The sequence below is a fragment of the Mytilus galloprovincialis genome, chromosome 6, assembly GCF_965363235.1.
Source record: "Mytilus galloprovincialis chromosome 6, xbMytGall1.hap1.1, whole genome shotgun sequence".
Classification (NCBI taxonomy): domain Eukaryota; kingdom Metazoa; phylum Mollusca; class Bivalvia; order Mytilida; family Mytilidae; genus Mytilus; species Mytilus galloprovincialis.
In genome coordinates, this window is record NC_134843.1 from 33688838 (window position 1) to 33702240 (window position 13403).

Genomic DNA, 13403 nt, shown 5'->3' on the forward strand with positions numbered 1-13403 from the left:
CTATTACGGTTCCAGTATGCTCTTCATATATTGGGAACAAAATTATGTTAGCTTGCAGTTATCTAAGGTCTCAAATTTTGAAAGTGTAAAGATGTGAGCTGAAATGCATAAAACCAAAAATATTAAGATATCTACTCATATTACTAATTTATCGTATGACATATAGAACAAGAATGTGTCCCAAGTTCACGAATGCCCCATCCGCACTAAATATGTTCAGTGGACCGTGAAATTGGGGTAAAATATCTAATTTGGCGTTAAAATTAGAAAGATCATATCATAGGGAACATGTTTACTAAGTTTCAAGTTGATTGGACTTCCACTTCATCAAAAACTAAATCTACCAAAAACTTTAAACTGAAGCGGAACATACGGACGAATGGACGCACACACCAGAAAACATAAATGGGGGATAATAAATGGGGCAAAAAAATGGGGAATAAAATCCGTCCGTTCGAAACAAAACTTAAGCAGTTTTATGCATATCAGCCCTGTATCATACCAGTTTCGTCTTTGTGTTCATTCTGTGAACACAGTATATCTGTGTCACCATCTTGGTGCTTGTTTTCTGAACAAAAAATATCAATGTCTTCATCATAGTGTCATCGTTTTAAAAGAAAGTTCGTTTTATTCTTTTAAATTTTAAAATTAAAGTTACCCACGATCTTTTAAATGATATCTTATTGTAAATGGTTTTGCTTGTTTTTGACAGCACGACGATCATACCAATTGGGAATAAAAAAAACTATGAGTCGAATAATTCAAAACACTACTTTGGCCAAATAAAAAAAAGGACTAAAACAGTCCAAAAAGATTATTGGGTCTGTAATAGCTCATTGTCAATCATATAACATCACTTTATTATTTGTGAACTGTACATTGTAAATGACTTCGCTAAATAAATACAGAAACATTTTTTTTGTTATTGTTTTATCGATTTCAGATTTAAAAATTTCAAAGTATTAAAAAAGAGTTGTTGATCCATTAAGTTTTTCTCAGCAACAATCTTATAGCGAACAGAATTATGCAATTTATAACTCAATTCAACTTCATATGTTTATTTAATCAATTCGTCAATAGACGTGGATGTTTGTCTCTTCTTTTATATGGCTTCGTCTACTTCACGATGAAAACATGGGTGGTTGTGTCTGAAAACATAAATAAAAAGTCTATTTTTTATTCACAGCGTCATTTGTTAACCTATGTATACTATACTCAACAGAAATATCCAATCGAATGTGGTATGAGTGCCAATGAGACAACTCTCCATCCACTCCACAATTAAAAGTAAACAATTATAGGTAAAAAAACAAACAAAAAAAACCCAAAAAGGTCAAGGTGGTCTTCGACACGGAACCAGGCTCACACCGAACAACAAGCTAAAAAGGGCCCCCAAAATTACTAGTGTAAAACCATTCAGGACTTAGGACAGGTGCAACCAATTACAGCGGGATCAAGTCCGTATATTCCGACATGTACAGCGTTAGAACTAACCCATTCAAATTCAAAAAATAATAAAGATATTTAAAAAAAATAAATATGCAACTATAATTTCAGCAATGGTTTTACGATTTGGTTATCAAATACAGATGCAAATCTTCCATTTGTCTTTTATCTTTTTGGTTAATTTTGTTGTTTAGATCATGCTCGTTCTTAACCAGTTTTACAGTCTCTGCTGGTAATGGTCCCCGATGTTGTTTAGATACTAGAGTGTGTAGTGCTTAGTGTTTCAAAACTCTGAATGATTTATGAACAACTTAATCCGTATAACTCGTTTTACTTTTTTCTACGATTGATTGGTGTAATACAATGTACGCTTAATACCTTTTCTTATTTTATTTACTTTTGTGCTGAATCAAGAGCCATTATAGTCTCTCAGGTCTTTCGAAAGGATGTTGTGCACATTTAAATTAATATATATTTAAAAAAGAAGATGTGGTATGATTGCTAACGAGACAACTCTCCAAAAGAGACCAAATGACATAGAAATTAAAACAACAATGAGCAAAGCCCATACCGCATAGTTAGCTATAAAAGGCCTCGAAATGACAAATGTGAAACAATTCAAACGAGAAAACTAACGGCCTAATTTATGTTAAAAAAAAATTGAACGAAAAACAAATATGTAACACATAAACAAACGACAACCACTGATTTACAGGCTCCTCATGACTTGGGACAGGCACATACATACAGATGGCAGGGCTCAACATTTCAGGGGGATCCCAACCCTTCTCCTAACCTGGATACGAAAGTTTTATTTTGATTCGGTTCACAATTTACAATACAAACATAAGCTCTTAAGCGCGTTTTATCGAATATAAAACAAAATAGACACAACATTAAAACACACAATATGCAGACAATAGTGTAACAGTGCAACATAAGAACACATGATGGACGTGGCTCGGTATTTGTGTATCCCAACAACAAAAAGACACTAAGCATGCTCTATGAATATTGATTTTGAATAAATTATGAAAGGAATTCGCAATCAACAGTAATCACTTCGTATTATTTTCTATAACTTCCATGCAATGGCAGTTTCAGAAGTTTTCCTAAAAGGAGGTGGGGAGCGGGCACTTCCTGTCATTAGTGGGGCCACGCTTAGTCATGCGTTAGTGATTCGCTGAATAATCAACCAAATGTTTTCATACAAAAGGCGGCGAGCACCCTTTCCCGCCTTAATTTGCCTCTTGGATAACCACATACCCGCAGCTGTGAACAGTCCATGACCGTTTTGAACCCTACATCTACATCTACATGATACGTCGCAATCTCCGAATTCACAGCCAATACCATCACATAGATTACTACATCTTTCTAAATCATCTGAAGTCTCACAAGTGGCAGGTCTGTGACTGGTCATGCATTCAACTGGCTGAAATACTAAAGTAACAAACCATCTTCTTAATTTTGTGTACACATTTACTGAAATAAAAACTTCAATTGAATGAAATTAAAACATCTTAATTCCACTTACCTGCCAAAATAAACAAAAGTGAAAAATATACTGGTTTCATATTTACGTATATTAAAAGTAATAACAAAAAATCGAAACTTTGTATAGCATATAGGCTTAAAATTAGAAATGAATAAAGTATTATGATGAAGTAATTTTATTTAGTCTTTCATGTTAAACAAATCAATCGTCAAAAGGTTTACTTGTTACTATAATATACGTATTGAAATATTAATTCTGTTGTTATTAAAATCATATTAAACTTTGTACGTCTGTACCATATGTGTCGTTATAAACTTTAATTCATCCCTAAATCTTATGGTTTCTACGATTTATAACCCCAAAACTGTTCGGTGTTTCGCGCTGAAGTTCGTCCATATGTAGTAGATGATTTATTATTCACCGGCGAATAACCATTTCAGTTTCTTGATTTGTACATGAGTTATCTCCCATGAAAATGACACACAACGTAAGTAAATCCCATCGAGTGACGAAGATACAAGGCTTTGGACATGCATCTAGTGCCAAGGATATCTCTAATAAACGGTCTTTTTCTTGGCCATCAATATTTTACAAAAAGATTCTACCTTTGTTGTAAATACGAGAAATTCTAAGACATAATTTTTTTTCGAACGTTAACTTGTGTTTGTTACTTCACAGTAAGCTAAGTGCTTTTTCAGTGGTCCAAAAGGCCCTTCGACTGTCAGTTCGGTATAATAAAACAATTTTGGTCATTGAGAATCGATGGATATCCAGAATTGTCAACCCTAAAAGGTGATTTTACTTCGGGCAGCGCCCTCAGTAAAATAACCTTCTCGTGTTGACAATTTTGTATATTCACCTTTTTTATGGGCTTTAATTGTATTTAAAGCCCCGGGTTGTTGCTAACCAATATACCCCGACATTGCTACCCATTACACCGAGGAACTTCACGTGCGTTTTCCTTAGTTCCCTGGTTGTTACTTTTGAAATATTGAATTCTATAGTTTATCCATGATGTCTGTAATTAGATATTGAATCCACTAACGAGAGGCGTTTTTCAGCTAGTGCTCCATACCAGCCATTATCATGGTTTCCATTTATTGACGATATTCATTTTAAATGGACATATTCACAAGACCATCTGAATGAATTTCTAGAACACTAACTCTTTCAACCATTCAATTAAATTTACACACGAAACGTCTATGGAGAAAATAAACTTCCTTGATACTACGAGTTACATCCAGAACAGAACCATTATAACGGACTTTCATACGAAAAAAACCAGACAAACATCAATTTCTTTCTCCTAAAAGTTGCCTTCCTGTGATATGCCATTCAGCCATGCATTGCGAATCAAGAAAAAATGCTCATCCGAAAATAAGCAAAATGCTAGTCTTGGACAACTACGTGAACATCTTGTTGTTCGAGGATACAATAACAACATCATTGATACAGCTTTCGAAAGAGCAAACAGAACAAGTCGTCAAGAACTTCTGGAGTACAAGGATAAGAACAAAGGAGTCAACAGAACAACTCTTGTACTCACTTACCATCCTGATTTTAAAAATGTGTCATCCATTGTTCGAAAGCATTCCAATTTAAAAAAAAGTATTTTTCTCACCACCAGTCATGGCCTTCAGAAGACCTAAAAACATTCGTGAAAAATTAGTGACAGCTGTATTAACAAAGCAACATACTCCACCTCCCGGTTGCTATAAACAATGTGGTAGAAGGAATTGCTTATGTTGTAAAGCTGCCAATACAAGCAATTCTTTCATCAGCTCCTTTACAAAACAAAGTTATACTATCTATAGATACTCAAATTCCAACTGTTGTACGGAGAACTCAATTTATGTATTTACATGTAACACTTGTGGCGTTCAGTATGTGGGAGAAACTATGGATAAATTAAATATTCGGCTTAATACTCATCGTTCATGGTAATAAACAAACAAAAACTCTCCTCTAACAAGACATCTTCGCTCAAAGAAACCTTCTTTTGATAATGTTACTTTCCAAATCATAGAAGTCAACACCGAGTGGGACACGGGTCACACCACGGAGAGTAGGAGAAGAGAAAACTTTTGGATCTTCCAGCTCCACACTTTAGAACCTGATGGTCTTAATGAAAAAGACGAAAAGATACAGGAAAGATAAAGAATAATTTATTGGATCTTCCAGCTCCACACTTTAGAACCTGATGGTCTTAATGAAAAAGACGAAAAGATAAAGGAAAGATAAAGAATAATTTAGTACACAGCATCGTCCTTTTTATCCTGTAATATTGGCTAATGGACGTTGCAAACTTCAACCACCAATTTTGTAAATAATCTTGAACTTCATCCAAATTTTGAATTCTTTACAAGGGAGCTAAATTCATGTACAATGAGCTGCCAAAGTTTCTTATCTACCTCCGAAATGCAAGCTTGATGAAGCTAGTTTGTCTAGCGAAATATTGCTTTTATTTTTTATCGCATTGTAAATATTTTAAACATTCTAATATTTACATACTAAATAGTGTGTTAAAATTACATTGTTAGGCAATTTATATATATATATATTATATATATCAGCAGTGTTTCAGAACATCCGTTGTTCGACCTGCTAGTCAAATGCGTTTTGTTAAAATATACTTTTTCACTCATTTTGGTCTTTTGGAAAATGTTGTTTGTGTTGTATTTAGACCCCTCTACCAAGAAATTTGTTTTACATGCACACGTATAAGAATTGCGTTTTTTTTTTCTAACTTAATCATATGTTTGAAAGTTTTTTTCAATTTAGACTTGTTAGACGGATTATATAAACCCGAAGGCATATATAATACAAGCCCAAACGAAAAAATATAAACAAGTCTAAATTGAAAACAACGTTCAAACATATGATTGGGTTTGATAAAAAAACCAAAAAAAACGCAATTTTTATAAGTGTGCATGCAAAACAAATTTTTGGTAGAGGGGTCTAAATACAGCACAAATATTTTAATAATTCCATTCTTACATCCATTTTCTTCATAATAACCGAAAAGAACTCGTATTAGGTTGGCAAAATGTAATTCCACGTTGAGGCTAAAACAAAAACTCCTAGATTCTCGTCTCCCCAAAAAAAAATCTACAGCAAATAAAGGAACCACTGGCATTATACATCTACTCTAAGATCTCAATTTTTTAAAAACTTTTTATGGCCTTCCCCTAAATGGACGAAAGAGATAAAATTGAAGTCATCTAGTTAACCCCTTGAAACACTAATGTATTTGTTTTATTGTACGTGTTTGTCAAAAGTTACTAAATCACTTTACTTTGTTTTTTGGGAAGTTAAGTTAAGGGGTATGTTAATCAGACATCAAGCAAACAACAAAACCCCAAATAGACATCTAGAAGACATTTTTGGTATTAATACAATATGTCATGCCCTTAAAATTAAGTTTTTCAGCAACAAACAACAACAACTGAATTACGGGCTCCTGACTGGGGACAGGCACACACATACAGAATTTGTCTTTTTGTTTTTAGGGATGAGGGATGGATATGTACCCTGCCACGCCCTGTCTGTGTTATTGTTTGATGTTTTTTCTTTGTATGTTTGATGTTTCTCTTTGTATTCATTTGTATCCACTGTCCAAGCGCTCACACACTTGTTTAACTTCGCCACATTCTACACGTGCCTGCCCCAAGTCAAGAGATTACAGTTCAATGGTTGAAGTTGGTTCATGTCTGTCATATTTGATTTTCGTAGATTGTTTTGTTATAAATTAGGCCGTTTGTTTCCTCGATTGAATTGTTTCATATTTTTCATGTCGGGGCCTATTGATTTCTATACTTCTATCAGTTTTGATACAGTTCTTTTTTATTCGTTTAAAATTGTATGGCTTTTTAAGTCTTGTTATATCTATATCAAACAGTATCATTTGCTTGATGCTCTATTCAAATACCCTTTTTGGTCTGTCACTTCACATGCGAATCCCATGGCAAATATTCACATTTTAAACTGTCACGGTAAGTGTGACAGAATTAACTACAGACGCTAAATTTATTCATTGCATTTTTAGTATCATTATTGTCTCGCATGCGACGAAAGTCGCTGTGCGCTGGGTGTAGGGATAACAATCCGGCAGCGGTGGCGGCGGCGGCGGCGGCGCTGTGAACTATGTGTATTAATCTTTATAATTCAGAGGATAGAATATATGAAGGGTTCATAGATCTTCATACTTTGTATACAGATGCCTCATATTATGAAATATTTGTCTATCATAAGTCCGTTGTCCTTTACCTCATTTTCATAGTTCAGCGACTACTAGAAAAAGGAATATAGCTCATTTTTGTCATGTAAATTTCTCACTCATAATGAGCAACATGATAACTTAATTTGGTATATGGGTATATTCCCTTCCTTGCAAGGTCTACATGTCTGTAGACGAAAGTCGAAGTATGCGAGACATAGAGATTAAAACCCGGCGACGGCGGTGTGAATTATTTGTATCAAGCTTTATATATCAGAGGGTAGAAGACCTGGAGGCCTCATACTCTGTATACAGATTCCTTATTTTACGAAATTTTCGATTGTCAAAAAATTATAATAGTTTATTTCTTTTCATGTGAATTTCTCTCTCATTATGAGTAATATGATAATTATATTTGGTATATGGGTTCTTTGCAAGATCTACATGTCCATCTGGTAGGGTTCACTTTATTTCAATCTCATTTCACGGATCAGTGATCAAGGTTAAAGTTACATGATTAAAATGTAGGTCCGTTTCTCGGATACTATAAGCAGGAGGTCAACTATATATATGTGGTGTATGAACTCATTGTAGGGTGTACATGACAGTCTGTCAGGTTTCATCTGACATTGACCTCCTTTTCATGGTCCATTTGCCAATGTTAAGTTTTAGTGTTTTGGTCTGTTTTTCTACTACTATAAAACAGGTCAACTATATTTTGAACGATTGTACGATGTACATGACAGTCTGTCAGCTGTTTCATTTGACCTTGACCTCCTTTTCATGGTTCATTTGCCAATGTTAAGTTTTAGTGTTTTGTTCTGTTTTTCTACTACTATAAAACAGGTCAACTATATTTTGAACGACTGTACAATGCACATGTCAGTCTGGCAGATGTCATTTGACCTAGACCTCATTTTCGCAGTTCATTGGTCAATGTCTGTTTTTGTGTTGTGGTCTGTTTTTCTTATATTATATGCAATAGCTCAACTATATTTGTTGCATTGAATGCTTGTTAGATTATGTGTTTGTCTTGTCGTTTTCATCTGACCGTGACCTCATTTTTATGATTCATTGGTCAATATTACATTTCATGGTTTGGTCTGTTTCTTGTACTATAAAAAAAAGAAAAGGTCAACTATATTTCGTGTATGGAATCATTGTAAGGTGTGCGTGTACTGTGTAGAAAAATTGAGACGTTGATATCCGTTTAATTTTATATAAAATATTTTAATAAAATTATATATGATGTTGCTATCCATGTAGATGTAGACCGTTATATAGCCTTGTTGGTTTGTTGTAAAGTTAGCTGTTGTATTGATTCCAGGCAGACTCTCGACTGAAGAATGACACTGTGAGAGTTGGTACTGGATTTTTACATGTTGGGTGAAACTAGCCGTGACAAAGCCTATGATGAAGTGTGTCATTGCTGCCGATGTAAAGGCAGGCCGGGATCGACTGACACCTTATAGTTTCAAAATTCAAACTTTTTGATAAAATAAAGATAACAATAAGAATACAAAACAGTTACAAACAATGATAAAGTAAAACAAATATTTTTAATTATTTCCATAAATAGAAAACTATACATATTTTAATAAAACTTTAGTTGCGAAAACTTTTGATTATCTTTAATTTTAATTAAACTTGTTAAAACATATTTTACTTTAATTTTTTGATAATTTTAATAATTTTAAAACCATGACTTACCTACAAGTTTCAAAATTCAAAATTTGACATCTCAAAGTAGAAATTTTACTTAAATAGCAAACCATTTAATTATGTAATGTCAACATCACTATCTTTGTCAGAATAACATTAGAAATGACCAAATATAGTAACTGTCCGATATAGGGTCAAAATGTTGCATAAGTTAATGTCCTTTATATAATAGAGGTCACTTTGACAATGATGATAATAATAATCTTTATTTGTCATATAAGTAGAATTATACTTGTGACATAAACAAAAATAACAACAACTGTTACAATAAAATAACTGAGTTGAACACACACATATCTATACAAGTAAAACTAACTAAGAGTCCCCTGTCCTCAGCTCTAAAGACAAATAATCTTTGATTGAACGGAGAAATATTTGAGGCAACCCACGGTATAAATAACGATAAACTATTTACTTTTCTTAATAGTACAAAAACTAATTCATCATTGTACATCACCTATGTCCAAAATGTATGTCAAATATCTGCCACAATACATGTCTGTCTTGCTTGGTTAATCTCTTTCAAACGCTATTTTTTAGACTATCAACATAACATCAAAAATAATTAGTTAAGCAGGAGAGACATTTCAGTGTGTACAACCTTTGTCTATATCTTGTATTAAATTCAAATTTCAAAATATTAGATCAACTTTTTATTTTACTAAGTTCTTTAAATTTCAATTTAGCCTAAAGAGTTAAGGTATGATGAAATCCAAACCCTAATACAAAGCATACTGATGAGTTAAAAATTACAAATCTTCACATTTAAAACAGAGTGAATGGGATGAAACTCGCAAGGCCAAACCGACGCTAAATTTATTGCAAACTAACAACTTTAGACACTTGTGATCCTGCTTGAACAAATATGGATTCTCTTAAAATGATACTTTTAAAAGTGTTGCATCAATTTTCAAAAACCTTTCATCTTGCGTATATCAATAGTATAACCTCAAACATGAGAGCCGTGGTGTAGTGGTTAGCGAATCGGACTACACACACAAAGGTTCCTGGTTTAATCCCCGTCCCTGGGAGAAAATTTCAGGGACTGAATTTTCGGCTCTCCCTTGACACCATTTGCGAGTATGGTCTTGAGAAAGGGGACGATAAATGACTGACCCGTGTTAAGAGATAGCAATATCTCTTGCACGTTAAAAACACCCATGTAGATTTCAAAAAGAGCCGACTAATGCCGCTACAAGGCAGCACGCGCACCAGAAAAGTGGAAAGAGATTTATATAAGTTGTAATAACTTGTTTCCCAATCCACTATATAAATAAATATGTTTTAACTAACATCAAACTAAAAAATAAATTATGTTGCAATTAGATCAACGTTTATCATTGATTGCCTGATTTTGGTAGTTTTATTCTGTCCTGTACGTCTTTATCTTATGTTTCGTAACTATGAGCTATCATTGTGTCATAATACATGTTTATAAATATGATAAAACAGCCTGTTAAATCTTTAACCGGGTCAGTTTTAATATCAAATATCGACGATGAAGATCATTATATTTTGCCTACTTCTATTGCAGCATTTGAAAATATATGGTAAGTACATATACACTTCGCTGACCTGCTTTTGTTCTCATGTATAAATAAATAGATGATAATTTAGGAAAATGTACATTTTTATTCAATCTTTATAAGTGTACTTGCGAAATTATATAACGGTATATCATAACAATCAAAATTTGCCATTTCAGAATTTTAATATACATTATATGAAAAAACAAGAAAAAATCAGCCATTACAGAGCAAAACAAAAATGTAACTATATATGCAAGATAAGACACAGAATAGTAAAAATCATTTGATGCCTATTAACAATAATAGTATATATAATTTTCAATCATTGCTTTTGTTTTCTGAAAAAGTGAGAAGTGAGAAAATTATAAAAATCGTGTGTACTGTACAGTTTAATTGAATCTGCGTTGGAATAAAATTATTATATGCATATGTGAAAGAATATATGATGTTTAGAACTTTTTCAATTGTGTTGTACGTCTACCTTGTGAAAGCTGAGGTTTGCACCAGACAATAATAAGAATTCACAGAAGTGTAATCTTTTAAAAATGAGAACAGTTCAAGGAGACAATCAGAACCTGTAAATCGAAAGATGAATAATACAAATATACCACAAGGAAGTTATTTTAAAAATTGAGAAACGAAAACCTAATGCACTAAATACCGGAGATACACTAGCTGCTGCGGGGATAAAGTCGAATGCACCGTAAAAGGAAACAAATTGGTTTATCAATGCAAAGATTTGGCGAATACGTCAAAAAGATTGATTGATTGTTGGTTGCTTGACGTCCAGTGGCAAATATTTCATGCATGTTCAGGACGAGAACAAGTTGACAATAAATATAATAGGTAGGTCTTGTAATCCGGGATGATGGTCGGGGAAATTTGGACTGCCACTTCCAATGAGGGTATATTGGATAGGAAGTTAGGAACAGAATTTTTTTCCCTTGCAACAGGCCACCTACGGATCCTCAAAGAGTTGTTGTAAGGGTTCTTAACATGCAAAGAGCGTGGCAATCTCTTTACAAGAGGCATCGGATTTAACGTCCCCATTCTGACCGGACGTGGCTGCTAACTTGTACATCACGCACAGCCAAACGGACGCCCCACATTGGCAAGCGTTTTACTGTCGGTCGGAAGAAGACCATTTGACCATATTTCTTTTCCCCAGTCACCCTTGGGGGACGCCAAAAAGGACCAACCCAATGATATAAGGTCACCAAAACATTGAATATTATTTGAAACACATCTTCTGTACTTAAACAACTGTTCCGGTTCGTATACATCCTGGGCTTTCAAATATTTGGCTTTGAGTGTTCCTGATGAAGGTAAAATCCAGAGAAGCGCTTCGGACGCATGCCATTTATAAAGTGTTGTTTTCATTTTTAGCTCACCTGTCCCAAAGGGACAAGTGAGATTTTCTCATCACTTGGTGTACTACGTCGTCTTCGTCGTCCGTCATCGTTTGTCGTCGGCGTCCGTCGTCGTTAACTTTTACAAAAATCTTCTCCTTTGAAACTACTGGGCCAAATTTAATCAAACTTGGCTACAATCATCATTAGGGTATCCAGCTAAAACAAATGGCCGATGACGCCGCCTGCCAACCAAGATGGCCGACAAGAATAAATATAGAACATAGGAGTAAAATGCAAGTGTTTTCTATTATTCTAAAAACCGTTATAAATATAGAAAATCCGACTGGGTAGAAATGTTTAGAATGTTGAACTCTACCAATTGTTGTCATATCTTAATAATTATAATAGATAGATAAACAAATAAAGAAGACAGAAACTTACATTGTAAATAAGCAAAAATGATCAGCAAGACAAGACAGACAAGCTCTACAATTCAGACGATTTTTACCATTTCTTTTGCCTTACATGACAAAAAAGTATTATAGATAAATAGAAACGTAGAATAACAAAAATGATCAGCCAGGAAAGATATAAAAACAAGTCAAATTTTACCGATACAATTAGTAGACTGTCACTCTTTATAAGAGTTATTGCCCTTGAATGAGGATGGTTTTATCCTCTGATGTGTTTTGAGCAAAAACTAGAGAAGCTAAACGGTAAAAAAGGATCAGCAATACAAGATCAACAAGCAAGAGATTTTTGTCATGAATTCTATTCTCGTCTACAATGTTGGAGAGTGTCCTTTGTTGAATATGCACATAGTCCTATGTGAGCTACACAGGCTCTTTAGAGCCTCTAGTTTAACGTAAGCACAGCTCTTCAGGCTAATTGAATTCAGATTTTAATGGTGTTTGTGTTTTGTTTGCTAGGTATATGTGTGTTTATATTCTTTTTTAAATTGATTACAGGTGATGCAATCTACGTAGATCAAGGAAACCCTTATACTGATCATCCGTTAAAGGTTGGGGAATTAACTATTACCAAAACCGCTCAGAAGAGTCCGTTACATACAAAAGGTAATTTAAACTTTAGCGATACAAATAATAAACCAACTTTCCAAATTTAGAAGAAGAAAAAAATAGAATTATACTTCCACAATTATTTTTTTTGCAGAAAATACAAAAATATATATTGAAAAGGATGAAAGAGTGCTGCAACCATTGAAAAAGCGAAAATGTGAACACGACCAAGACAATCTAAAAAAAGACGAAGACCTGTTAATTAGAACATATCAAACAACACAAGCTTATAGACAAGTTAAATTCGATTCATAATCACTTATAATGGTAGTACTAGTATTAAATGTTATAGAGTCAAAGATGTAGTTTTCAATTACAATTTTTGATTAAAAATAAACAGCATGTAGGACTCTCATGAAAAAAATAATAGGTTTTCTAAAGTAGGGTAAATGTGTACCTTGTTTCTAATGCCCAATCAGCCGTATTACCAAATGCTAAATTTCTGTGAAGTAATTCTTGATAACATACAAAAAAAGTCTATTTGCTGTTCAGATGATCAAGAAAAAGATATTGAATGGTCACTTCTGTCGTTTTTGTTTGTAAAATTGTGTTTACATC

General features: G+C 33.6%; 1 protein-coding gene across 1 annotated transcript in view; it reads left to right on the forward strand.

Annotated features, from left to right (window-relative positions):
- The first annotated feature begins 6908 nt into the window (after positions 1-6908).
- LOC143078575 (uncharacterized) overlaps positions 6909-13403 on the forward strand; it is a 39277-nt gene continuing 32782 nt past the window's right edge. Inside the window, exons 1-2 of the mRNA XM_076253433.1 lie at positions 6909-6939; positions 12735-12842. Coding sequence (XP_076109548.1) covers positions 6909-6939; positions 12735-12842 — 139 coding nt within the window. The remainder of the gene's footprint in view (positions 6940-12734; positions 12843-13403) is intronic.